General features: G+C 42.6%; 1 protein-coding gene across 1 annotated transcript in view; it reads left to right on the top strand.

The window, feature by feature from the left end:
• The window catches only part of cntn3b (contactin 3b), a 53,399-nt gene extending 34,100 nt beyond the window's left edge, over positions 1 to 19,299 (top strand). Inside the window, exons 11-23 of the mRNA XM_084022524.1 lie at positions 314 to 464; positions 2,508 to 2,635; positions 4,634 to 4,809; positions 7,928 to 8,045; positions 8,878 to 9,036; positions 9,174 to 9,323; positions 11,127 to 11,197; positions 11,591 to 11,825; positions 12,257 to 12,366; positions 13,638 to 13,824; positions 14,670 to 14,782; positions 14,880 to 15,045; positions 15,574 to 19,299. Of these exons, the coding sequence (XP_083878650.1) occupies positions 314 to 464; positions 2,508 to 2,635; positions 4,634 to 4,809; positions 7,928 to 8,045; positions 8,878 to 9,036; positions 9,174 to 9,323; positions 11,127 to 11,197; positions 11,591 to 11,825; positions 12,257 to 12,366; positions 13,638 to 13,824; positions 14,670 to 14,782; positions 14,880 to 15,045; positions 15,574 to 15,665 (1,856 nt within the window). The 3' untranslated portion in view covers positions 15,666 to 19,299. The remainder of the gene's footprint in view (positions 1 to 313; positions 465 to 2,507; positions 2,636 to 4,633; positions 4,810 to 7,927; positions 8,046 to 8,877; positions 9,037 to 9,173; positions 9,324 to 11,126; positions 11,198 to 11,590; positions 11,826 to 12,256; positions 12,367 to 13,637; positions 13,825 to 14,669; positions 14,783 to 14,879; positions 15,046 to 15,573) is intronic.
• Positions 19,300 to 26,732: the final 7,433 nt, after the last annotated feature.

The raw sequence follows: 26,732 nt of genomic DNA, 5'->3' as shown, positions 1-26,732 counted from the left end.
TGTAATTTTTTCTGCATATTTTGTTAGTTTTTGGCTAATTGTGGCACATTTACATATTCATGTTTATTAATGTGCACTGTCCATGACTAAATAAACCTTCAAATGAATAAATGAATAGATAGGTGACGGGGTTGTTATCTAAAAGGGATAACAAATTTTCATTTCAGCTCGACTTTCAAGGGTGGCTAGCAGGAGGGTCCATATAGCCTTGAGTCCAAGGGGCATTTCTGCTGATGTCATGCTGAGATTTGGAGCTACTCTCACAGATAGCAAAGGAAATCTCATGCTTTTTTCTCTGCTCCCCAACACACAGCTTCACCTCCCAGTTTCTCCAAAAGTCCATTAAGGGCCTTGCTAAAAGCTCGCTCGGGCAGCGAAGTCACTCTTGAATGCAAGCCTCAGGCCTCGCCCCCAGCAATTAGCCTGTGGAAGAAAGGGAATGAGATACTGCAGAGAACCGAAAGGTAGGATAAAAGTCCAAGTGCATATTTTCTAACAGCTTTTATTCACATTCACTGTGAGCCGACTTGTTTAAATAGTGTATTTGGGATTTGTGCCGATGCGTAGAAGGAAAGGCTAATGAGGAGAATGAGAGCAGGAAACCCACCCACCGGGAAAATTGCACATAGCTAATATTACTGCGTGCGTGTGCAAATAACTTGGTGTGAGGGAGGAAGATGCCAGCTGGTCATTTCAATACGGCATGCATGGAATGTCTAAGACCATAAAAGATAAGCAAATGGAGCGGCTGAAGATAAAGGCTTTTAGTTAGAGGAAGACAAACTGAACCTGTTGCACCTGTAATTATCCGAGCTAAAAGTGGTCTACTTCATAACGACATGCAAATAGAGTTTGATTCATGCAATCACCGAAGCGCCAAACGCCAGACAAAAGCATTGATGCAGATTTGAGAGGAGAGACGTCTCAGTAAACTAGAAACACACACAGATGCGAGGCAGACAATGAGCGAACTTAAGGCACCGCTTTAAGTGGTATAAAGTGGTGCTTCATTTTGTTTGTTGTCCTCCTCTGCCTCGGCAGAAGGTGATTTTTAAGTACAGCAAAGATTTCACATAATAGTGAAGGACCAATTAAAAAGGTGAGGAAATCCAAAAGCATATCAGAGGCAGGAAATGACACATTTGAGCAATCTATCAGACTTTTCATCATTGGAGGAGAAGAAAAGTGGCCACTAAACCCTGCTTCAAACACACACACACACACACACACACACACACACACACACACACACACACACACACACACACACACACACACACACACACAAAGGCAGGACAGACTGAATAAGAACAACTGTAACACAGCACACTAAAGAAATGTTCAACTTTGTGCTCTTTGAATCACGCTCATGCTGCTTATTCAAAAGGAGGTCTGAAAGCGAAAAAATGTGAGCAAAGCATCTTGTCAAAACAGAGCTGAGTCTCCTTAGTTGGCTCCAGACGGGGAGCTGCATCTATAGCTGCAGAGAATTGGTGAAATTCCAGTGACATTTAGATCACTGCATGAAGCCCACGTAGTCTTTGAAGGTGCACAATACTGGATGTATGCTGACACTCAATTGGAGCGGTGGTTAGAAATATGTCTACTTGTCACTAAAAAAGCAACTTATGTCAAAACGTATGTCCTGTTCATATTTTCCTTGTAACAGTTTAGATAGTTTTAGGATAATTTAACCAGGTTTTGCCCATCTCTGAAATATCTGTCTCTGTAAAGACCTGTGCATTGTGGGAGGTGATTGCACAACAGTTAGGAATCAGGGATGGTCGCATACATTGTATGTACAAAAGATTAGATCGTAGTGATGCCCTGTTTGTGATGAGCACCATCCATTGCACCCCCAGAATTAATTCAGTTTTGTCTTGTATTGCAAGTGCAATTAGGAGAGCAAAAATCTGTTTTTAATTCAAGTCTTTTGAGTTGTTGATGAATTGTCTTGCATTTTTTATACATGATGCATTATTTTGTGTGGCAATAATTGTGTATAGCACTGTATTTTATTAAATCATACAGAGAGTTAGGTTCCCAGCTTGATAGTTTTCTCACTGACCTTACTAACGTACTGCCTGTGAAGCGCATTTTATTTATTCATTGAGTTATTCAGTGTTGCTGTTTGTAAAATATTTCTTCATTTAGTAGTGTGTCCCAGAGTTTAGCTTGCCACTGAGTCAAGGTGATGGGTCTCTCTGCCTGCTGCTACCACCTGAAATAATTTATTTTCCCCTGGATTTAGTGGAGAGCTTTAAAGTACCATGAGGGTCAAAGTGCTTCAGAGGCGTTTCCATTCCACAAGAATACGGTTTGCTAAAAACACCATATAGTAGACATACTACTTGAAGAGCTAAAAAAAAAAAATGCCACATGGGAAGATGTTGAATATCAACACAGAATAATAATGCAACAGAAAGTTCAGCACTTCAGCCTACTTATACACTATCCACCTTTGTCAATACACAGGCAATGATAAAAATCTGTTCTGCTTCCTGCAGGATTACTTTGCTTCCCAACGGGACATTAAAGATTGCCAATGTGACCAGACGGGATGCAGCCAGCTACACGTGCGTCGCTAAGAATCAGTTTGGGACAGCAAGCACAACTGGGAGGCTCCTCATCACCGGTGAGTCGTGCTCTCCATCACCAACTCACCCGTAGATGGCCATTCTTATATACCCCTCCCTCCTTTCTTAATGCTATTATGCATTGCATATGTCATGCTGAGAAATGTAGCAGATTTATCTCTCAAGGTTCACGTTGACGTTTGAAACAATGAGCTCTTGATTTCATTTTGAGTAACCATGCAGTGTGACAGCTGAAATAACACGTCATCATTATCTACGATATTATCTGCTAACTTACATCAAAACTGTGAGTAAACTCCTTTCCTGGCTAACTTCCCAATGTTGCCAGCTGACTCATATGGTAGGCCTAATGGAAAACTTGCACAATGGTCTAAAGGCCTCTGAACACCCACACAAGTGTTTTCACTTGATCAGTCTGATTTGATCTCCATGCCGGGCTGTGTGGGCGTCTATAGACCGTAATTGATTGACATCTTCCTGAATCTACTGTTGGCTTTGTCAGTCCTCAACCTGAAGAAAGGGCACATCAGCCAGAATAACTCCTTTCATTCAGGCCGAATTTAATCAGAGACAGGATGGCTACCTTTTTCACAAGCAGCTGTGGATACTAACAAGAGTTACATCCATTATGATATGTTTACATTTAAACTTTTTCTCAATTATGGTCTCAAGCTTTAATGCTTTTACTTGTTGAGATGATTGATGCCAGTGAAGCTACGCCCTACGGGCTAACTAGATAAACACAAAGGCTGAAAACAAGGCAACAACCTCCACTATTGAAAAGTGAAGCCAAAGCTATTTCATAGCAAAGAAGGTTAGTAACTTCCTGGAGTCTCTGCTGTTTTATGGGTCTCAACCAAGAAATAGTCTGACACACAAATCCTCAGTAAAGCGCAGATTTGTTGTTACTGGTGGAGAAGCTAGCTGTTTCCAATCATTGTGCTAAGCTAAGTTAGCGGGCTGTTGGTGGTAGCTTTAATCTCTGACTGAATCAGACATGAGAGTTGCATTGGCTTTCCCCAACATTTTGGGCATGCATTTGATGTCTCCATAAATAATATCTACTACTTTGTAACTGTAATGACGCAAAAAAACCTTAAATATTACACGTCCAGGCAAAAAGTCAGCAGTCAACATGTAGATGGTAGAAAATGAAAGAGCAGCATTTTTTTTTTGTAATACAGGCTGAGCAGGCTCAGTAGAATATTATTAGAATAAACATATACAATGCAGTTCCGATGTTTACTACACCCTCTGCAGTGTAGCTCTTTCTATGGCCCCATGCATTCATGGGTCTATGGAATCCAAAGCTTAATCAGTATTTTCTTGCTTAGCTTTGAGTGCAAAGCTATGATTGGACATGTCTTATTCTTTTGTTCTTCCAAAAATGCAGGTCAACAATTTCTTATGATTCTATGACTTGGGAATACCTTCATTTATATTCAGTTATTATGAAGTTATATTGTACCGAAGTGTACCGTTAACAACCAATTTATTATCAAATTAATAAGACTGGTGTATATTATGCAAAACAGCGGTTAAACAAGCAACAAAACATTATCCTTGATTCGGTTAAAGGTCATTTATGAATGTGGTGACATAACACGTACATGTAGTCCTCCACTTTAATCTGTTGTGTGTGTAGCCACCTGACCTATTTTTCTCGTTAGCTTCTATTCTTCTCATACATTGACAGCTGAACCATTTAATGTCACAGAATTTAATTACTGTGACCTTTTCCTCAACATAGTCCGAGGCCTCTGATCCACCACAGCCACCGGTGGGAATGTGCTCCTATCTCTGCAATCCTGTTTCAAACATTTTCTTCCAAATTGATCCCAGAACATAATGTGAACCTGATATGTCATTAAATGTTGCTAATGGAAACTCTTGAAATTTAAGTGCTTATTAAAATCAGGAAAAGCAATTTAATGATGGTGACTTGATTTGAATAGCGATGGCAGTTGCAGGGGTCACGGCGGTGTGTTGAAGGTTCCCATGGCAGCGGTATTAACATGTGCCTGTTGTCTGGCCAGAGCCCACCAGGATCACCATGAGGCCCACTAACATGGAGATTATTGTTGGCGAGAGCATCGTGTTGCCCTGCCAGATTGCCTGCGATCCAGCTCTGGATGTTTCTTTCTCGTGGGCATTCAACGCCCAGCTCATCGACTTTCAGCGAGACAGCGATCATTTCGAAAGAGTGGGCGGGGTGAGTCATCTCGAGCATCGCACAGTCTATTCTCGGATTAATTGTGACATATTGTGTGACGTGCAAGGGTATGCTCCACTGCCCTGCTGAGGTCTTCTTACACACTAATAGTACCGCAGCAGTATGCCAAGACTCACCCATTTGAATGTTTCAGTGGTCAGTGGTGGATGGAATATTAAAAAAATTGCCTTGATGCGTGGCACTGCCAGGTGAGTAAGGATCCTCACCGTCAGTATTGACTGTGTGAGCTGCCCCATTTTACACTTCTAACAAATGTATTAGTCGAATGCCATTTCAGTCATACAGAGGATCTTAATAATTAAGGCTTCATACTTTTACTCCCTTCAACTTCTAGTTGTTCTTACCACAAGGGAGAACAATGAACGAAGAATGTTCTTATCATTTTCCTCTGCCACGATTGAATTCGCATAGCTATTTGTGAATCTTGAGTCCCGAAATAATTAAGTAATGAGCTAGCTGGCATTCAACAAGGGCGGGCATGGCCCCAGTAAATGTCAATTTAAAATCCGTTTTCCTTTAAATAATAATAAGTGACGACTCTTTGTCGAATATGTGTTCCTTTTTGATGAAGGGCAAAGTCAATTGTTCATACCTTGTCATGAAATCACTGGTATCTATGCTTTTTGCGTTTTATAGAGCTAGCCCAAGGTCAGGTCTGATCACTGCCATTCACGTGTTAAAGGTTGACATTATATCTGAGCACCCTAACAGAGTTGTGGACATGCCAAATTCATATCTTCATGAATACAAATGGCAAATTACTAATGACATTGAACTGTGCACAGGAATATAATGAGATATAGTTTTCACAGAATCTGTTTCCCTTGTCCAGAGAGATTACCAGCCCCCTGCTCAACAGCTTCAGATGAATTAATTAACATAATTAAAGCAAATCCGCCTCATCACTTCCTTCATGCCAAGGCAGGACACCTTGCTCTGGAGCACGAGCTCCCAGGTTGGCCAGGTGGTGGTTGACATTAGAGAGAGAAACAGACGTGGCAGAGCCGCACATAGAAAAAGTGTCAGGCGAGAGGAGATGAAAAGGAAGCGTAAAATTGTAAAGAGAGCAGGAGAGGCAGTCTCTTTTGCCCGTGGCCACATAGCTCTGCTTTGTCAGGTGCTTCGGAGAGGTGGAGATCCACGGGCGTTCCTGCCCTGTCGCTGCAGAGTGGAGCTATGATCACTAGCCGTTGGGGGTGATGAAATCTGCTATGACTGCAGCAAGTCTTACCTAGCTCTGGCCCCAGGTGACTCGTTTCTAGAGCAACACTAATTTTTGCGAGCTGACATGCTTTGTAACAGACTCTTCAAAAGATGACTTTCAGGAGATGGATTCCCACGCACAATCACAATGAGACAACGGTGTAAATCATCTTTTACCTTGGGATCAATTATATTATCATAAAGATAAGGCTGGTTATAGGGCTACTCGATTCATTGAATTTTAATCACAATTACGATTTTAGCTTCCAACGATTAATCCGAATAAAACGATTATTTTGCCGCATTCCATTTCGCAATGATCCGCTCGTTTCCTGTTATAAATTCAGCGCACCCCTTTCCTTTACAGCGGCGCGCTTTCACCCCTCTCCCTCCCTAAAAGCCCAAAATCACTCTCAGCCAGGCTGTGGCATACATGTTTAGTTTTACATGTTTTATATTATATATTATTTATTTTAATTTAATTATCTCGTTTTTTTCAGTTGTATTATATTTAAATTTAAAGGAAATCCACTATTAAAAATACACATTTTTTTCCAAAAATCAATGAGTAATCCTGTTAAATAATCGTATCCTCAATATTGACCAAAATAATCGTGATTATGATTTTTTCCATAATTGAGCCGCCCTAGCTGATTATATTCTATATTTTTGTTGTTGTCAACGAAGAAGCCCAATATACAGTACAGCAATATATAGCGATATCCCAGATTCAGTGAATGTCACACCATGCAAGATGGGTCTAATAATCAAATTTTTAGACATGCCAGTGAGATAAATGCAATGAAACTCTAAAAGGTTTCACACATTTGACAATGCAGTCAATAAGCTGTAGTGCTGGCAATATTCTGTATATTCTAATGTGGTATGTTTATGTGTCCACTCCATCTGCATTTGCAATGTTGTTTTAGTCCATATGCAGTTTCACTCGATGCTGCATTTGATTAGCTGGTTTCTAGAAGTGGGTTGTAGTAAAGGTTATATTGTGAGGATTGGGTACTTGATTGTGAACACTGTGGGAATTTTCTGCAATCTGCCAAATCAATTGCCAGAAAAATGATGTCAAATGTACAGACATTCTGCTTGAATATAGTTTTCTAAAAACTAGTACCAAGCCAGGACATTATGCAGCCTGCTTTCTAAAATAAACCATATGTTGTTTTGATATTTGTTTTAAAAAATATATATTTGTGTTAGGAACCAATGGGCTTGGGGCTGAGCAGCACAAACAGGGTATGGAGGATGTTAAGAACTGAGAGACGAACAAGGACATTGTTGGTTTTGGTCTTTTAATGAGATTTGTTGACAATAAGAAAAATATAGAAAACACCAGCGTTAAAAAGAAGCCGCAAATAATACAAAAGTCTAATACAGATGAGGAAGATAACAATATTTGTTGTGGTGTTTTCTCGCGTTCCCTCATGGCCCCCGCATGCATCCGGTTTATGTAGAAAAATATTTGCTCTTTACACTGGGAGTTACACTCATCTCTTGCTTGAGCTTATGTAATTACAGAATAATTAGGATTGTCTTGCCAATTAACTAGACTATGTTTGTTTGTGTGTGTCCTGTGTGTAGCTGGTAGCTGTTTGCAAGGCGGTTGGGGGGGTGGGGGGGGGGGGGGGGGGTTGTGGGGGATGGGGGGGTTGGCTGGTTGGGTAGCGCCTGAAGGACAGCCAAAAGCATTATTTGTGCAGAGTACATCTGCCATGTCTGTTGTTGGTGTTTGAAGAGATGCAAAAATCTGTGGCCTGGAGACAATGTGATTGTGCATAGCATTATAAATGTTTCAGACATCCTAGAGCCAAAAGCCGGGTGATGAAATAACTCTGCATCTCTTACTTAGCCTTATTTCAACGATCATACTCCCTTCCAGAGCATATCAGGGGATCTGATGATTCGTAACATCCAGCTGAACCATGGCGGGAAATACGTCTGCATTATTGACACTGATGTGGAGAGCCTGTCCACCTCTGCCATCTTGGTTGTTAAAGGTAAGAGAACCAACTGATTTAAAGACATTAGTTGTATATGCGAGTGCATGAATACCCTAACATATATTACTGTAAATTAATGTGGCATTGATGTGTTTGTCAAGTTTTTTAAGGAGAAAGAGCTTCGACAGAAAAATCCTTTAAGCTTCCTGTAAATATACTGTGTGGCAAATGGATGGATGCTACCTCAGTCAGAGCTATGTCAGCTTCTGTTTACATTATATATGTGTTGCTAAAATTTTAAAAATGGCACACACACACACACACACACACACACTCGCACTGACATGTGTGACTCATTTTGTTGGTATGCACTCGGCATATCTCTGGTGATTTACATTGGTATTCATGTCCTTATCACACTGTAATAGCAGACCCAGGTGCTTTGAGAAGGCAATATTTATCACAGAAAATTACTATAATTGGCTCATTTACACATGGGCAAAATATCATGGAAAGCATTTAAATAATTGAGTAGTTGAGCAAACAACAGCAACATGGTAGCACCAGAGAGCATTAACAGTCACGATCACTCGCTTCGCTCTTCCTCTCTCTGGATTAGCTCTTCTCTTTCGGGCATCTGCTCCGCTTTCCTTTTCCCAAAAATGATCCCGTCCAGTTCAGTAATCAATTCCTAGCCCTGCACATGAAACATGCAGCGACTAACAAGTCCCTGCGTGCACACACCAAGGACGCATCCCTTAATTGAAGGGAGCACAATGGCCTTGATGTGTAACAAGGTGCGGAAGTCTTAATGAGCTTGACGAGGTGAGGCTTCTTGGAATGGGTGATCACCTCTGGGTTCATCCTCCTCATTTTCTGATTGATTCAGGTCCACCGGGTCCTCCGGACAAGGTAGCAGTCGAGGAGATCACAGACAGCACGGCCCAGCTTTCCTGGACTCCCGGTAGGGACAACGGCAGCCCCATCACTGGCTACATCGTCCAGGCCCGGACCCCCTTCACTGTGGGATGGCAGGCTGTTGACACAGGTACCACGAAACACTCCCCCATGTCCCCCTTGCAGTATTTATCTGGTTCTTATGTGAGCTTTTATTTATTCATCATTCAATTTGAGTCCACTTGTGCGATAATCAGATTTTCTAAAGAAGTCATTTCCACTTTGCAGTGCCGGAGGTGGTCAACGGTAACATGCTGACAGCTACAGTGGTGGGTCTGAACGCCTGGGTGGAGTACGAGTTCAGGGTGGTGGCCCGCAATACCGTAGGCCTGGGAGAGCCCAGTCCGGCCTCAGCCAAGACCAGGACAGAGGATGCCAGTATGTGAAACTAAACAATTCACCACACACATACACATAGACAATAGTGTTGAAGGATTTGCAGTGAGTTAAAAATGATTGAAAAACACTTTTTCTTGGCTTTCTCACCATAAATAAAGGAAATTTTAACCGCAGTCAGCAGTAAATTACTTGTAGTTCAAATTGTTAGTTTACATGGAAGCATAGAAGAGTTTATTAACACTACCTTTGAGGTGGAAAACACACTGTCAAGTGTCTGATTGTCTGCTGAAAATAAAAGTCCAAGGATGACCACTTGTTACAAGCATTTTAATACATACATGGCTCACTGATCTGGTATAAATAATTACATTTACATTTATAGTAAATCATAAAATGCATAAGTGGACGTTTGTGGACTACAGCTTGTATCTGTACCGACTTCTGGTTTGACGCTGTTTTTAGCTTCCAATATTTGAGATAGATTAGAAGTTTAAGGTACTCCATTTTTTTTTTTTTTTTTTTAGAAAAGGTAGGTATCCGCCTGGCGTAAATTAAAGTTAGATTCTGGCTTATCCTCGCAATGCATTGTCAGGACGTTTCAATAATTACTGGAGATGTTTCGAAATGGCACAGGCATCAAACTTAATAGCAATCTGATATGGATCAAATGTTCGGTTGTTACTCGCTCACACCTTCTATCGTGTAGCCACGGCTATATTTCATTAGTGAGAACCTGAGTCACAGCCGTGCCTCAGTATGAGAGCCTAAGACAGAGTTTGAATGTTTGACATTAAAATACACTTACATTTTGAGAAAAAAAAGACAATTTTACAAGAAAAAAGTACTTTAATTTCCTGATATTATGAAGTCATACATTTGCAAGAAAGAAATTTAGAAATTCTGCAAAAATGTTTTAATGCTAGCTGCTATCTAAATTTCATTGAGCCTAACTTCCAGTGGTCATCATGGCCTTTGAGGGGAGCAAAGTCTGAGAATTGCATATATGTGTTTTATGCCTAGTTTTCTTCTGTGTTCTCTTATGAATATTTATTTCAACTAATATTATCAAAATACTTGTCACTTGGTGGCACATGTTACCGCAGGTTTTAATGGTGTGATGAGGTCCAACCTTACAAACTGAAGCAACACCTTTTTTGCAAGTTTTTTTTTCTTTCAAATTTGTGCGGGTATTAAAAAAAATACAAGAGATAGAAAATAAATGTCTTTCACATACATATTTTTTTTTACGCCTCTGTATTTATTTATTTATTTTTTTTTTTACCTACAATGGCCCTAAAATGTCACAGTAGAAAGGAATTTAACTGCTATTCGAGTATTTTCCCCAGGAAATGGCTGGAATTCTGCAGAAGCACCTCCGTTTCCAAAATTCAACTCTAATAGACAACCATGCATGAACTTCAGATATAAATGCTGCATCAACCATTCGCTGATATGATACATTAAATGTGATGCTCCACTTACTGGGATACTATAAGGTCGTGCACGAGTGCTCCTCCACCTACACTATCAGCTTTGGCATCGCACCGCAGTGCACAAACAGCTGAGTGGGAACGGGAATGAAGTGGGTTGAGTTGAGTGTCATTTTGCAGAAAAAAAACTGCAGATCTTGGCTTGGTGTTAATACAGGGATGACATTTGGGCAATATCAGTAATTCGTTATTCTCTGAAATGTGTTTGTGTTTCCACAGTGAGGGGTTTGTGGCCTGTAAAATAGCATCTACAGCAGGCAGCCTTGTCATAAGGCTACAACTATAGTTGAGGCTTGTCATTGAGCTTTGTAGACTGTGTTCTAATTGCTCCCCTCTGGGCTTTACCTCTCAGTTCCTGATACGGCTCCCACTGATGTCGGAGGTGGAGGCGGTACAAAGTCTGAATTAGTGATAACATGGGAGGTAAGTCATCTGTCACATTTTACTGTTCTATCCATTGCCAAGTAATGGTTTTGCTTAATTGTGCAGAATTGAACGGAGCAATTTTATGGCCCACATTAGAGCGAGACACCTCTCCTCCGGGCTCAGCCTCCGAGTGCCATTTCTCCCTCCAAAAACAGGGATGGAGAGCACTCGCTCTAAAGGGTTTTGCACTTAAGCCACAATTACATAGCCATGCAGGAAGAAAAGATAAGGCAAAAAGGTGATTGCCGAGTGTTCTGGGTGGTAACGACGAAGAAGGGGGCTGTGTTTAATCACAGAAGTCCTTGTCGCGGTGCAGCGCGGAGACGGGCCTGTCTGTTTCTTTGTCTGTATGCGTTTTAATATCACTATAGTTTTGTGTTTCGCTCCCAGCCTGTTCCCGAGGAACTGCAGAATGGAGAGGGCTTCGGCTACATCATCGCCTTCAGGCCGGTGAGCTCGGTCACGTGGACGCGAGCAGTCATCTCCACACTAGCCGTGGCGCGCTACGTCTTCCGCAACGACACCATCCCACCCTTCTCGCCGTTTGATGTGAAAGTGGGGGCGTACAACAACCGAGGGGAGGGGCCCTTCAGCACGATTTCTACCGTGTACTCGGCAGAGGAAGGTACGCACAGACTTCACAGCCTGGAAACAGAGAGTGATGTTTAAATAAGCTCTAATCTCTCTCCTAACAACTATGACCTTGAATAGCAATGATGAAATGAGTCCCCCCCCCCCCCCCCCCCAGTGCTGTTATTTCCCTTCCCCTCTCGAGCTGGGAATGTCAACTTGATATTAGTTATCGTGCTGGTAGATTACAGGAAATCCTAGCAGACACTTACCACACCGTGCTGTCAGGGAGGTATTCTCCTAATTGAATTTGCTGGGCAGATAGTCTTCCCTTATGTCAGTCACAGATCCCATTAAAAGGGAGTGAGGGGAAATAGCTTTTCAGTGAAACTACAGGTCTATTCTGTGCTTTTCTTATTGCTATTAGTGTGTGTGATGGTGTCGGATGAGTCTGTGGGATTCTCACCAGTGCTCTATTTTCTGCAGTCCCCAGCGTAGCTCCTAAGAGGGTTAGGACTAGAAGTGTGTCTGCAGCGCAAATTGAAGTGATCTGGGAAGCTCTCCCTGCCATCTCTGAGCGAGTGCTGGGATATGAGGTACGTTGTGAATCACTGCAAAGTCATCCTTTTTCTTTTTGCTAAAATAACATGATAATTGAGCTTCCTGTGTGGCTTGTTTATCAGATCATAGGCTTTCTTTGTTTTTGAAATTAGTTTAGTCTCCTTTTTGTACTTGTAATATTCCACTTTATCTTCTTGTGTATCTCTGCAAGGATTTTGTTTTTAGTGTTATAATGTCACAAAATGACCCCAGTACTTTGGTGCACCAACAGCAAATCCAGAAGAGGAATATAAAATCCCTCATCCTTTCAAGAATGTAAAGAGGGCTTTGCTGCCTCCCCCCCTCCCCCCTCGATGCTCTTTCAATATCTGTCACCTCTGGCCATCAGCACAAAGCTCTCCAGTTGCCATGGCGGTGGACACATTGTTCTTTTAGAACAGAGCTCACTTTTCCAAACTTGGTCCTGAAGTGAATTTAAGCTGCTGAATCTCAACAGTATGCGCCCAGAGCTGCGGACTGCACCACATACGGCCCTCTGCTTTTAATTAGATGCTGTTAGCTTTGGGAATGCAATTCAGCTTCAGCTTAATGCAATCATCATTATTATTGCTCAAAAGATTACATTACTGTAATCCGCGTCCTGGTGCTTTCAAATTTATATTGATAACACATTTTAAATACAATAATTCAATGTGATGGAAATGCGGGAGTATCCCCCCGAGGGCAGCCTTCACATTTCAATGTATTTATTTATTGACTTAATTCTTATGTCGCTTAATACCACAAATGTGAATATTGATGATGACCCAAAGCAAGTGGCCAATTAGACAATTTGCTTGATCAAATATCACTTCACCTGCACCTTTAATTGGAGGCTAATAGCCTGAAGGAAAGCATCTTTAATAGAACGCTTCCTGCTTTGCTGCAGAAAGTGGTAATTTGTTACTGATTTATCCATGCGCTCTTCACTTTTAATATCCGGTTTCCAAGAAAAAAGTTCTGCAGCGGTTTTTTATGGACAAATCAAGCAATAATCATGAATTTTGCTCCCTGGGTCAGTTGTCCTATGACCCCCGAATGCCCTATTCATATGTCCTGGGTTGTTGTGATGGGATGTGCATCAGTAATTGAGCCTCCACTAGTGAAAAATACATTACTCATCATGGCTCCCTCTCTTCCCTTCCTGTACATGCAGCATTTCAGATTTGATGGTGGAATATGATATGAATTTAGAATACTGTAGTGAAATACATCACTGGAATGTGGCGAAATGTGTAATTGTGACCTTTTTTTTTTTGCCTAACAGGTCGTGTACTGGGAAGACGACACCAAGCCTGACACTGTTGGCAAAGTGCGCATATCTGGAAACTACACGCTGGTTAACATCACGGGGCTAAAACCAAACACAGTCTACTACCTCTGTGTGGCCGCATTCAACACGGCTGGCCCCGGGCCACAGTCGGCACCCATCAACACCACCACAAAGAAACCACGTGAGTGCATACCCGAGGGGCATTGAAATCATTTCCAAACGTTGCTCGTTCATGAACCACGTGAGCCCCTCTTGGATGACGTCGCACTGTCCTCAACATGACAGCCGTAGCCTTTCTTCAGCTTTGTTGGTTGTGTTCATGAAATGCAATGTGACAAGGGAACTTTCCATATACCTTGGGAAAAAAAGAAAAAAGAGGTAATCAGTGGGTTGAGTGGCGGTGAATCTAGGTATTTAAAACGGACGAGATGTGAAAGCTAATCTACATAGTTGCTGTGCACACTAGATTCTTAAAATGAAAGAATTTTATTCGTCAGATAATCTGCATTTTCAGTGAATACATACACATTGCATGCTTGTGGTTCATGACACAGGGATAGATAATAGGATTCTTCTTCTTCTTTAAAAAGCCCTAACCCATACTTCCCCAGATTCTATGATGAAAACTCAATGCATTGCAACTGAAGAAATGCAAGTAGACGAAATACAAGCATTTTGAAAACAGTATTTTGAAGAAAAGCCACAAAATCAGAAAAAAACAGAATACAGTAATACCCTGCAAGTACAGAAAACCCCAAAAATAAATGCACTGCACACTTGCTGAATTGCGCTTCCTGCCACCGTAGAATTCACTCTAAATTGGTTCGGGTGCTCTGCTGCAGCCTCTATTCATTATTCAGTTCAAGAATTAATTTAATATCAAAATCTCTCCAAGTGGAACTACAGTAGTGTATGAAAATATATCTGTAAATTGTTATACATATAGGGATTGATTTTGGAAAAATAACCTCAGGAAATAGTTCTGCATCATATCCTCTAGTATATCTTTAACGTTTATTGTTCTAGCTCCAGATCGGCCCCCGCTAAACATACAATGGACCATGATTGGCTCCACTCTCACCATGCACTGGGATCCTGTAGTAGCTACGGAGACAGAGTCAAAGGTCACTGGATATTTGGTAGGTACCAAGTCACTGCAGAGCTCGGATTTGTTTTCAGAATCAGGTTTTTTTTTTGCATTGGCTCATTACTCTGTGTCACCCTCTCCTGCCTCAGGTGCTGCTGAAGAGAAACCGCCACAATGACATCAACACTATCTCAACCAACAAAACCACTGTGGAGCTCAGCCTCTCCGCCAGCGACAACTTTCTCATTCAGATCAAGGCTATGACCGAGGGCGGCGAAGGTGTGGGCAGCGAACCCATCCACATCCATAAATTAAGTGAGTTGTCTTCTCTTCCTCGCATCATACCCTTTTTTGACCACTGATCAAACGGAAGATTCAGAGTGAACATTTAATTTAGCGCTGTCCCATCCCTTTCCATCTATATGTAATAGACCTATTTCGAGTGTAAGAAAAGAGATCTTTTTTAGAAATGTGTGCGCGGTGTCATCCATCTCTGCCATTGGGTTATTATTCCTTGTTGACTGGCTGCCCAGCGCTGCAGCATATAAAGCAGTTCTGTGCTCCCATCCCACTGCTGTGCAAAATGTGTGAGGCGGATCACTTTGCCGTTCTCCTTTTTTGATATGATACAAACTTTATCTTCCCAGGATAGTTTAATTGCCTATCCTGTTAGAAACCAGTAATAATGTAAGATATGGATACAAAAAAAAATCAGTTAGCTTTTGATTTATGATGACTTGTCAGAAATTTTGGGGATAGCACAGCAGAGTGCAGGTTTTGCCATTTTGATCTGCATCGTATTTCTGGTTCTTCACGAGTTGCTCTGCTGGTTTTCGCTTGCAGGCATGGGAGCACGGGGCTCAGGAGCCGTCCGCCTCGGCCCATTGTACCTCTCCGCAGTCCTCATCAGCGCCCTGCTCTGCTCTGCCTGGTGATGTCTAATCAGAGCCTACAGAGCGCCTTCCCTCCCCCTCCATGCTTTCAGTCAGCCCGTCCACTGAACTGGCATGAGGCCTGGGCTTCACTGACCAGGACTGGGAATGACTGGAAAGGACTGGACTCAGCCAAACTCTTAAAGGGACCACGCCGCTTTCTTTTAAAGGGCCATGAAGATAGAGACGTGATGATTTGCATGCATGATATCTTTCAGCATTTCTTCTAGCGTCATAAGTGCCACCCTGCTCTAGGTTTCATCTTAGAAGTTATGATGTCTACATGACTTATCTTCTTAGTATCTCTGGAGATACTAATGCCTTAAAAATCCATTTTACACATACAGTCCATACCAAAGTAGTTGACAGGCTGCTTGCTTTATGGTTTCTTTAATACTTGCAAGAGTTTATCTTCTCAAAGATCAAATTCTCAACAGGTAACCTATATTCATTGGTTTTATCCGTATTTTATCGTCTCAATCTTAAACTAAAACGCTTTCATTGATAGAACATCAGCTAATGTCCTTATCACATTATTTGCAGCTTAGGCCAAAAGAAACATCCATTGCTGGCTTAAAAAGGTTACCAGGCTTTGACAGATAAATGAAAGATGCATAGCAAATTGATCAACTGTGCCTCAAACCCACTTATCTCTGCATAGTGAAATAATATTAGGTCTACTCGAGAGGCACAGTCTCCTGAGCTTAAGGCCCTCTCCACAATACTCTGATAGATCTTGGCATTTTGCCATCACTTGCTCCTCTAAATAATAAATGCCTATCACATTCTGCGCTCTCAGTCTAGTTAAAAAGCTGGGATTGCGGAGGATAGAGACCTGTGGTGTCAGATCCCATGTGTGCTGTTCTCCCTCTACATTTAGACGACCTGTGTTCCAGATAGCTATATTATATCATGGAACATGTACCATGTGAACCCAAGATGACCAGCTGGCCCAGTGCACATGGACTACAGGATAACAGTGCCTTCACTAGACTCAGATTTTTTTCTTCTCTTTTTTTCCTTTTCAAATAGCTTAGGGGGAAAGAGTTGTGTTGCAGAAAAGGCATTGTGTGCTTTTTACCCCCGAATGAGTTCATTAAGAGGGACAGGAAACTCAGAATGTGAAGGAAGCCCATTATGGTAAAGGGCATGTTGATTAAATTTTCATTGGGAGAAGTACTGGGTTTACAAAAAAGGTTGGAAGCTTTAGGAAAAGCCGCAATGGATTGAGTTATATGGCGGAAGTTTTGGTCCCAGCTTTTATGGTCTGTGGTTTAATAAATGTATGACTCCATCCGAAGCATAATTTATGACCTATTAAGGAATCAGAATAATTGATGCCAATACTGCGGTGAAAGTGCCCTGACTGGAAATGGAGCGAAAGGCATGGCTGTCATTTTACCCCCCACCCCATCGCCGTCTGTTTGACACATACCACACTGAACATTAACAAAAGAGCATTGCCACTCTGCCGAGGGAGCTACTTTTTATGCCCCTTTTATCATGTGAGTCCGTCAAAAGCCAACCAAGAAATAATCGAGGTGTGATTGCCGGGGTCCTGACAACGCTCACGTTGATGTGGAAGGATACAGTCAACTGAATTGCTACACATTACTGTGCCTTTGCCGAACATGGGGCTGTGTACGGTCATTAGCTCGGAGGCTGTCGTCGTCTGTATTTTGCACTCCCCCCCCCCCCACCCACTTCCACAAAGTCGAATGAAAGCACAAGGAATTGATGCAAGGTGACTGGATGTCCTCACTTAGCCATCTGAACAGGTGTGCAGTCCCCAGAGGCCTCGTAAAAAGTCCAAACGGCCGACATAATCAGGCTGTCCTATCTGCTCCTTTACTGGTTTCATAAAGCTTTGTGCTCTTTGATTAGACCGCTGCAGACCAGTCAATGGAATATTGATTTTCCTGCCCCATTATTACAGCTGTCACAATTCAGCTGCTTGATTGACCTATGGCCGCATTGCATCTGTTGTGTTACAGTCAATGATGTTTCAGAACTACTCTACTCCCAATCAAACAACTTCAAAGGCATTATTTTTTTCTGTTGTGTTTTGGTTTGCTTTTACTAGAACTCTCACTGCATTTGCTCAATTTTTTTCCACATATTTTACAAATATTTTGTAGTGTAGTGGTAGATTGTGTCTTTGAATTGGAGTAGTGACCTGGAATTGATTGGGTGGTTGATTCTTTTGAGTTATACGTCAAAGTATTATTGTATCTTTCTTTCCAACAGCATAAAAGCCCAGTCACACCAGCATTTGAAAAAATTGAATGGCGATCAGTTAATTTCAATGGCATTGCCGCAATCAGCGGTTGGCACAACACTGATGGTACTGTTATGTCCATAGCCTACATGAATTATGGCTGTCGTAGTTTCCTCTAGCCATGTGAAATAGTGCTGTGCATTGATAACCAACTATGTATAGCAGCAACGCATAGCAGCAAAGACGTTGAATGAAACCCTTTACAGACAGAAATTAAACCATCCATAGCTGATATTGAGCCACGTGTCCCAGGATCTGGTGAAGGTCCATCCACAAAGCAACAATGCGAGTGCAGATGGATCATTTCCGCGTTGCGAGATCCAGACAAAACATTTCGTAAAGACTACAGGATATAATACTACTATTGGTATTAGTACCGGTGCTACGACTGCTGCGTTTCATGTGGATGCTAAAGGGAACAGTGTTCTGGTATCGGATGCAGAGTTCTGTGACAAAATGTTGGTATTTGATGCACTGGGAATGAGACCGCTCTGTTATTTACCACGCTCATTATGATAGAGAACAAAGAACAAAAATTAACAAAAACTAAGCACTAGCATTGCGTTTAGCTATTAACTCGATGGCTACAGTAGTTCACTAGCTAGCCCCATGAGCATTGACTCTGTTACCAAGCCTCTAGCAATGTCCGTTTCACAAAGATGCGCAGACGCATATCACTATGCCACTTTCTGGTGTGACCGGGCCTCGAAGCAGCTTGTGTGTGAAAATACTTGATCCCAGTGGTGTTAATATTTTCGTATTTATCAAAATAGGGTAACCAAGCCAAGATGGCAGACTCATAGGTTATTAATGTGTGGCAGTTTCTCAGAGCTTTCTTAATTTTCACATAGTTGTAATTCAGCCTAATGTTCCTTACCTCTGCTCATGCTCACATAAGGAAACCTTTTTATCTGGCCTTGTGCTTTAATAAAAACTACAAAGTACAATCTCCTGGAAGGGAAGAAAGCGATCAGAGCCATCAGCTGGAATGGTTGTAGTGTACTGATCACAGAACAACACATCTATTTATATTCACAAGATCTGTATAGTTAGATTGGTTTCTGTGGCTGTTGTTGCTAGAAAGGAGTGTACCTGGTGTGGTGTAAATAGCTTGCATATATTTTTTAAACATGGCCATCAAAGACAACCTTACTGCTTTTATATAGTGTGTTCTCGACCTTAATACTGGTGTATTAATCAATGATCTCTGTGAGATACTGACCTGTAGAATGGCATTTTCATATTGAAAAGTAACTGTTTTGTCTTGTATACTAAAATTGTGCATGTTAATCATTGTTTGTGAATTTGTGTTGGATTTTTCTAAAACTATAACTTAATAAAAATGTTAATTCCATCCAGTGGTCTATAAGCCTGCGTTTGCCAAATTAATTTACCTCCAACAGCTTTCTTCCCATTCCAGATCTCCAGAGGATTCCCAAGCTGCAAGTTCAGTTGATTTTTGGTTACTTGATTAATTGCAAATGCATTAGAGAATTTGCAACATACAGTTCATGTCAGCTAATGCTTATTTAACTGTGTTTAATGTAAATAGCCACAAGCTGACACAAAAAAAAAACACAGGGCCAGCAAGCATTATTCCAACTAGGAGTGCTCAATGTGACTTACCACTACTACATCATGGTTTAGGTTAAAATAACTATGTTGCGTAACTAACTCTGCGCCACAGAGGTAGGATCATATGACTTAGTGACATAATATCAAGTGACATAATGCCATCAGTAAATAACTCAACCTTTGGTTTTACAAGCACTGGTCCCCTTGGTGAATGTGCTGTGTTTGTTTGACCCATCCACCTTGATGCCCTGACTGGAGGGCTGGTTAGTTTCTGGATCTCTGGGCAAATGATGAAGCTGCACACGTTGCTGTGTGCACTGTACTTGTAGGCAACAGAGTGCATAATGTTTGGAAACAGAAACAGAACATTATTTAGTAAAATTATGGAATCAAATGGTAATTTTGTAAACAACACAATGCCAACACAATGCCATTGCTAAAAGAAAAATGGTAATATAAGACAATAAAGTCCAATTCATCTCCAACACTAAACCAGTTAAGCCAATTAAGGGGGGCTGCACAGTGGTGTAGCTGGTAGCACTGTCGCCTCACAGGGTCTCGGATTTGATTCCCGGCTCAGGTTTGGGTTTCTTCTGTGCAGAGTTTGCATGTTCTCCCCATGTAAACGGGGTTCTCTCCACGTTCTCCAGCTCCAAAGTCCAAAGACATGCAGGATGGGGGTAGGTTAATTGATGACTCTAAATTGCCTGTAGGTGTGAATGTGAGAGTGAATGGTTGTGGACTCGGCTCCAGCCGAAAGAAGTCGAAAGAAAGAAACCACAACATATCATTGCCAACAATTAAGAATCAAGGGTTAAGAATCAAAGTCAAAGTCAGCGTTATTGTCAATTCTGCAATATGTGCCAGACATACAGAGGAATTTAAATTTTGTTTCTCTCCGACCCACGGTGCAATATAACAAAACAAAATATATGTACAATAATAAAATAAACATAAGTCATACTGTGTTTGTCAGTAGCTAGAAAAGCAAACAGTATCATCAATGAGAGTTGAAAAAACAAAAAACATTACACAGCTAACAGTACCCTCGCCACTGCCTCCTGCTCTACAGCTGGTTTATGAGTGTGACTGGCAGGTTGGCGAGTATAACCACATCGACATTTGTGATGTGATGTTAAAACAAACCATCCATCAAAGAGAAATAATAGGCTCTTGTCTACGAGACTGGCTTCTTGAGCTCCAGCCAGCTAGCAGCGTGACTACCCGGCTGGCTAGCTAGTGGCTCCAGCAGGCATTAGCTTGCCCACCAGTTAGTGGAGCTCTTCAATTGTCAAAGCGTTAGAGCCAATTTTTGATTTGCCATCAGTTTTCATAAAAGAAAATTAAAACGCTTACTGTTTATGGCTATGAAAACTTTGGTGGTTAATAGTAGTGTTCCAGATCTTTGCATGTGGGATACAGTAGGCTAAGTAGACTGCTACAATACATTCTGGAGTTATTATTCCAAAACAATAAGACATCTGGGTATTGTTGCCATACTTACTGCTGAAGGAATCCAAACAACCATAGATCTATTTGCAGGAACTGTCACAGCCATACACGTAATGTTTTCCTTGTATTTTCTTGTGTTGTTTTTATTAATAACTGAAAGGATATCAAATTAAACTGGTCTGTTAACATGTGTCATAGCACTGTCAGCTGTTAGACCAAAATAAATTATGAATCCAAATGTAACATTTTGTCTGGAGCAAGGAAGGAAGCTGCTTTGTCTGTTGTTGGTAAGTCAGAAACTAATTGTAGATTTGGGTTCAGGCATTGTGTGAGTAAAGCTAGTTGCAACATTAGTCGTGTGCTGATAGCTTGTTGTTGAAATCGTCGTGAAACTGCATATGTTAAGTGAGTAATCAACTAAGTTTGAGCCACCTCAGGTGTAGTGAATAGACTTGATTAGAGGGAGGGGTCACACACAGTGCTTAAAGGGCTGCCAGTAGACCTCCTTCAAACCACATTTTGTCTGGAGCAAGGAAGGAAGCTGCTCTGTCTGTTGTTGGTAAGTCAGAAACTAATTGTAGATTTGGGTTCAGGCATTGTGTGAGTAAAGCTAGTTGCAACATTAGTCGTGTGCTGATAGCTTGTTGTTGAAATCGTCGTGAAACTGCATATGTTAAGTGAGTAATCAACTAAGTTTGAGCCACCTCAGGTGTAGTGAATAGACTTGATTAGAGGGAGGGGTCACACACAGTACTTACGGTAAACTGCGGACTTAAAAAGGCTGTCACTACAGCGTCAGCTGCAGCGTCTGGCCATCTGAACGAAGACAGCTGAACAAAGACAAGGGAGTCTATCTGCGGGAGTCAAGACAGCTGAACAAAGACAAGGGAGTCTATCTGCGGGAGTCAAGACAGCTGAACAAAGACAAGGGAGTCTATCTGCGGGAGTCAAGACAGCTGAACAAAGACAAGGGAGTCTATCTGCGGGAGTCAAGACAGCTGAACAAAGACAAGGGAGTCTATCTGCGGGAGTCAAGACAGCTGAACAAAGACAAGGGAGTCTATCTGCGGGAGTCCATCGAGGACGTCCACTGAGGTAGGCATAACATCTTACCCCCCCTCGCAGCCATGTGTCTTATCCCAGTCAGGACATCACACTGGAGAAGATCCAATCTCTGCTACCCACCATTCTCCACCGGTAAGGACCTTGAAGTACTAGGGGGGCTATGGAACTGCCAGTCTGCAGTCAAGAAGGCGGACACCATTTCAGCCTATGCCTCCCTGCAGTCTCTCCACTTCCTGGCCCTCACAGAGACCTGGATCACCCCGGAAAACACTGCCACTCCAGCTGCCCTTTCAACTGCCTACTCGTTTTCACACTCCACAAGACGAACAGGGCGAGGAGGAGGAACTGGGCTCCTCATCTCACCGAGATGGTCCTACCAGATCCTTCCTCTGGACCACCTACCCCGATTTACACTTGAATTCCACGCCGTCTCTGTCACCCTTCCTTTCAAACTCAACATCATAGTGATCTATCGCCCACCCGGTCCTCTCGGTGACTTTTTGGATGAGATGGATGCCCTCCTGAGCTGCTCCCCTGATGATGGCACACCACTCGTCGTCCTCGGTGACTTCAACATCCACTCGGGAAAGCTGCACTCATCTGAATTCATCGACTTCTTTTCCGCATTTGACCTTACGCTCTCCCCCTCTCCACCAACTCACCGTGCCGGGAACCAACTTGACCTTGTCTTCACAAGATCCTGTGGCATCTCGGCACTCTCTGTTACCCCGCTCACCGTGTCCGACCACCACTTTGTGACTTTCTCCCTCCCCATGGAGCCCACCACATCCCTCCCCTCTACGCCTCGAATGGTCACCAGCCGCCGCAACCTGAAATCCCTCACTCCCTCCGCTCTCTCCTCAACTGTTATCTCCTCACTACCATCCTCAGAACAGTTCTCCTTAATACCTACTGAGGAAGCCTCCTCCATCCTGATGTCCTCACTCTCCTCTTCTTTGGACACTCTCTGTCCCCCTATCTCACGACCTGCGCGATCATCTCCCCCCCCCCTCCCTGGCTGTCTGAACATCTGCGAACCAACAGATCATTGTTGCGAGTGTCAGAGAGAAAATGGAAGAAATCGGGCCAGCACGAGGACCTTACTCACTACCACCGCCTCCTCTCTGACTTCACCTCAACTGTTTCGGCAGCTAAATCTGCCTTCTACCTGGCAAAGATCAACTCTTCTGCCTCCAACCCCAGGAAACTCTTCTCCGTGTTCTCCTCCCTCCTCACCCCTCCGCCCCCTTCCTTCCTTACTGCCGATGACTTTGCTACTTACTTTACCAAGAAAGTAAATGACATCAGCTCCTCATTTACGCCTATTCCCTCCCAGAAGACATCTCCCCCAACCCTCAACTCGGATGGTCTTACCAGCTTTACCCCCCTCACCTCTGAAGATGTTCACGCACTTGTTACATCTAACCGTGCCACCACCTGCTCCCTCGACCCGATCCCCTCCTCTCTTCTCCAAGACATCTCACACGACATCTTGCCATTCCTCACCACCCTTATCAACTCCTCCCTCACCTCAGGTGTCATTCCAGCGGATTTTAAGACAGCTACCGTGAAGCCTCTCCTTAAAAAACCCACCCTAGACGCTACTGACATCCAAAGCTACAGACCTGTATCTCTTCTTTCATTCCTCTCTAAAACCTTGGAACATGCCGCCTACAACCAACTGTCATCCTATCTCTCGCTGAACAACCTCCTAGACCCTAATCAATCAGGATTCAGGACTGCTCACTCCACTGAGACGGCCCTCCTCACAGTGACCGAGTCCCTGCGAGACGCCAGAGCCTCGTCCCACTCCTCCGTTCTCCTCGACCTATCTGCTGCGTTCGACACAGTCAATCACCAAATCCTCCTCTCCACTCTGGCTGAACTTGGCATAACTGACTCTGCTCTCGCCTGGTTTACATCATACCTGACAAATCGCACCTTTCAGGTCACATGGAATGGCTCTATGTCCAAACCCTGTTCTCTGGACACGGGTGTCCCTCAAGGCTCAGTATTAGGACCGCTTCTGTTCTCACTATACACCAGATCACTAGGTTCTGTTATCACATCGCATGGATTCTCCTACCATTGCTACGCAGATGACACCCAGCTGTTCCTCTCTTTTCCCCCGTCCTCTGACACCCACATTGCAACTCGCATCTCGGACTGTCTGGCTGACATCTCTGTCTGGACAACTGCACATCACCTCAAGCTTAACCTGAATAAAACCGAACTCCTCTTCATCCCAGGGAAAGACTGCCCTCGCATGGACCTGTCGGTCACTGTCGAGGGCATCACAGTATTGCCGTCGTCAACTGCGAGGAACCTGGGTGTAATCCTCGATGACCAACTATCCTGCACCCCCAACAATCACTGCTGTGGCCCGATCCTGCAGATTTGCCCTCTACAACATCCGCAGGATTCGGACCCTCCTCACAAAGGACGCAACGCAACTCTTGGTCCAAGCACTGGTCATCTCCCGCCTTGACTACTGCAACTCTCTCCTGGCCGGACTCCCGGCCTCTGCGATTAAACCATTGCAGCGTATCCAGAACGCTGCAGCACGTCTTATCTTCAATCTACCCAAATTCTCCCATGTGACCCCCCTCCTCCATGACCTCCACTGGCTCCCTGTTGCAGCACGCATCCAATTTAAGACGATGACACTGGCCTTCAGGGCCATCAATGGAACGGCACCCGTCTACCTTCAAACACTGGTCAAACCTCATGCCCCGAAGCGAGCACTTCGCTCCTCTACTTCAGCTGGCCGGTTGGTACCACCATCGCTGAAATCAAACAAATGTCGCTCAGCAAAGTCCAGACTCTTCTCTGTTCTGGCGCCTCAGTGGTGGAACGAACTCCCGACTAATGTCAGGACAGCTGAGTCATTTGCCATTTTCCGAAAAAGGCTCAAGACTCACCTGTTCAGACTTCACCTCGACTAGCATGACCCCCCCCCCCCCCCCCCGCCAAATAAACAAAAAAAAAAACACCCTTACCTATAGCACTGTTGCTCTTGAACTACTAGTTTACTCAGATGAGGACCTGACACTTGTTCTACTTTTAGCTCTTACTTTATTGGCAATGATTCGTTGTGGTTTCCTTGTTTCCTTCTTTTGACAAATGTACTTATTGTAAGTCGCTTTGGACAAAAGCGTCTGCTAAATGACCTAAATGTAAATGTAAATGTAAATGTAATGTTATTTCTGTATTATAAACACACACATTAACTGGTGCAGAGTTGACTCTAACATAATTTTCTTTGCTTCTGAAACCGATTCATTTTGGGTCTCTGCACAGAAGGGAACTTTTGCTAGCTAACACTGGCCAAACACGTTTGTCTCTACCTGATCATGTGTCATAATTGGATATTAAAACATTAATGGTAACTGAAATTTGACAGATTTCTTTGTGAATTCTTGAGCACATTTAGACATAAAAATAACAAAATTACCATAAATGTTATTTTTAATTTAATCCAACTATTTGGCACTACGTCCATGGCCTATTAGATGACACTCTGAAGCCCACCAGAGGATCACAGCATAGACACTTACGCTCGTCAAAGTGTAGATCAAAACCTTCACAGTTATTTGTGTTTCCAAGGAGAAATGACATCTAATATCATAATTTGACCTTAAAGCACGACTACATTTTAAAGTAGTGTGAATAATTCACAACATTAAATAGCCAGGGCTTTAGAGGTATCAAATGAAATCCAAGGTTTTAATGAGACATATTAACTTAAACATTAATGATGGCATCATAGCAGTGCTTCATCAAAGTAAAGGTTCCACCTTCCATTAAACGAGGCTGAAAAGGCACCAAGTCTCTGCTTGTAGGATTCACACATCAATGACAAACAGGCATTTTTAGTCAGTGAGATCTGAACAGGATTACTTTATGCCACAGCAGTTTGTAGAGCAGAGGAGTGTTTCGGAATATAATCACCCGATTCATCAAAGGACAGCTTTGCTCTGCATTTTACCCGTCATTAGCCTCACACAGGCACAGTATCTGTGAAGAATGGATATTTCTTTATTTCTGACCAGAGGTCGTCTCTAAGTAATATACAAGCCATGCGATTTGAACTTGTGATTTTGCTTTCGCACCTTGTTGGCGTTTTCACAGTGTCTTTGAAGAGATTCAATCTGCATGTTAATGATCCCCTCTGAATGTCCTATTGGAATGAGAAATATATTAGCATTTCTTTAGAGCGCCACTGCCCATGCCCTTGTAGTCTACTCTTGTTTTTAAAAAGTGATATTTCCTTCGTTGTGGGTAAATTATTTTAAAAATATGGCAGCAAGCACAACAGGGGGGTAGTTTCATGAATTCCACAAAGCACTCGAGTAAAAGGATTGAGAGTTCCCTTAACATTTTTCTGACTGAATGGAGCAGCAGTAATTGCTCTGCAGTAGCATACGTGAGCATGACCGGCGTAGTTGTTTGAAGAATACCTCTATTACAGTTGAGATGTTTATGAATAACTTAAGGTCAGTTGATGCTTTCCTATTTATACTTAATTTATGTGTCAGAGTTCAATAGTTGAAGTCCTCTTCTCTTTTCACATATCCTCTGATGTGTTGTGCAAAGTGATTACAACATTCAATTTAAATGTGCATTTATGTGAGAGAAAATTAGGTATTTTCATTTGTATGTTATTTTCCAGAGAAATGTTTCATGAAATGTTTTTCATG

This window comes from Eutrigla gurnardus (assembly GCF_963514095.1).
Source record: "Eutrigla gurnardus genome assembly, chromosome: 2".
NCBI classification, from domain to species: Eukaryota; Metazoa; Chordata; class Actinopteri; order Perciformes; family Triglidae; genus Eutrigla; species Eutrigla gurnardus.
This window is presented reverse-complemented; position numbering and strand designations above follow the sequence as displayed.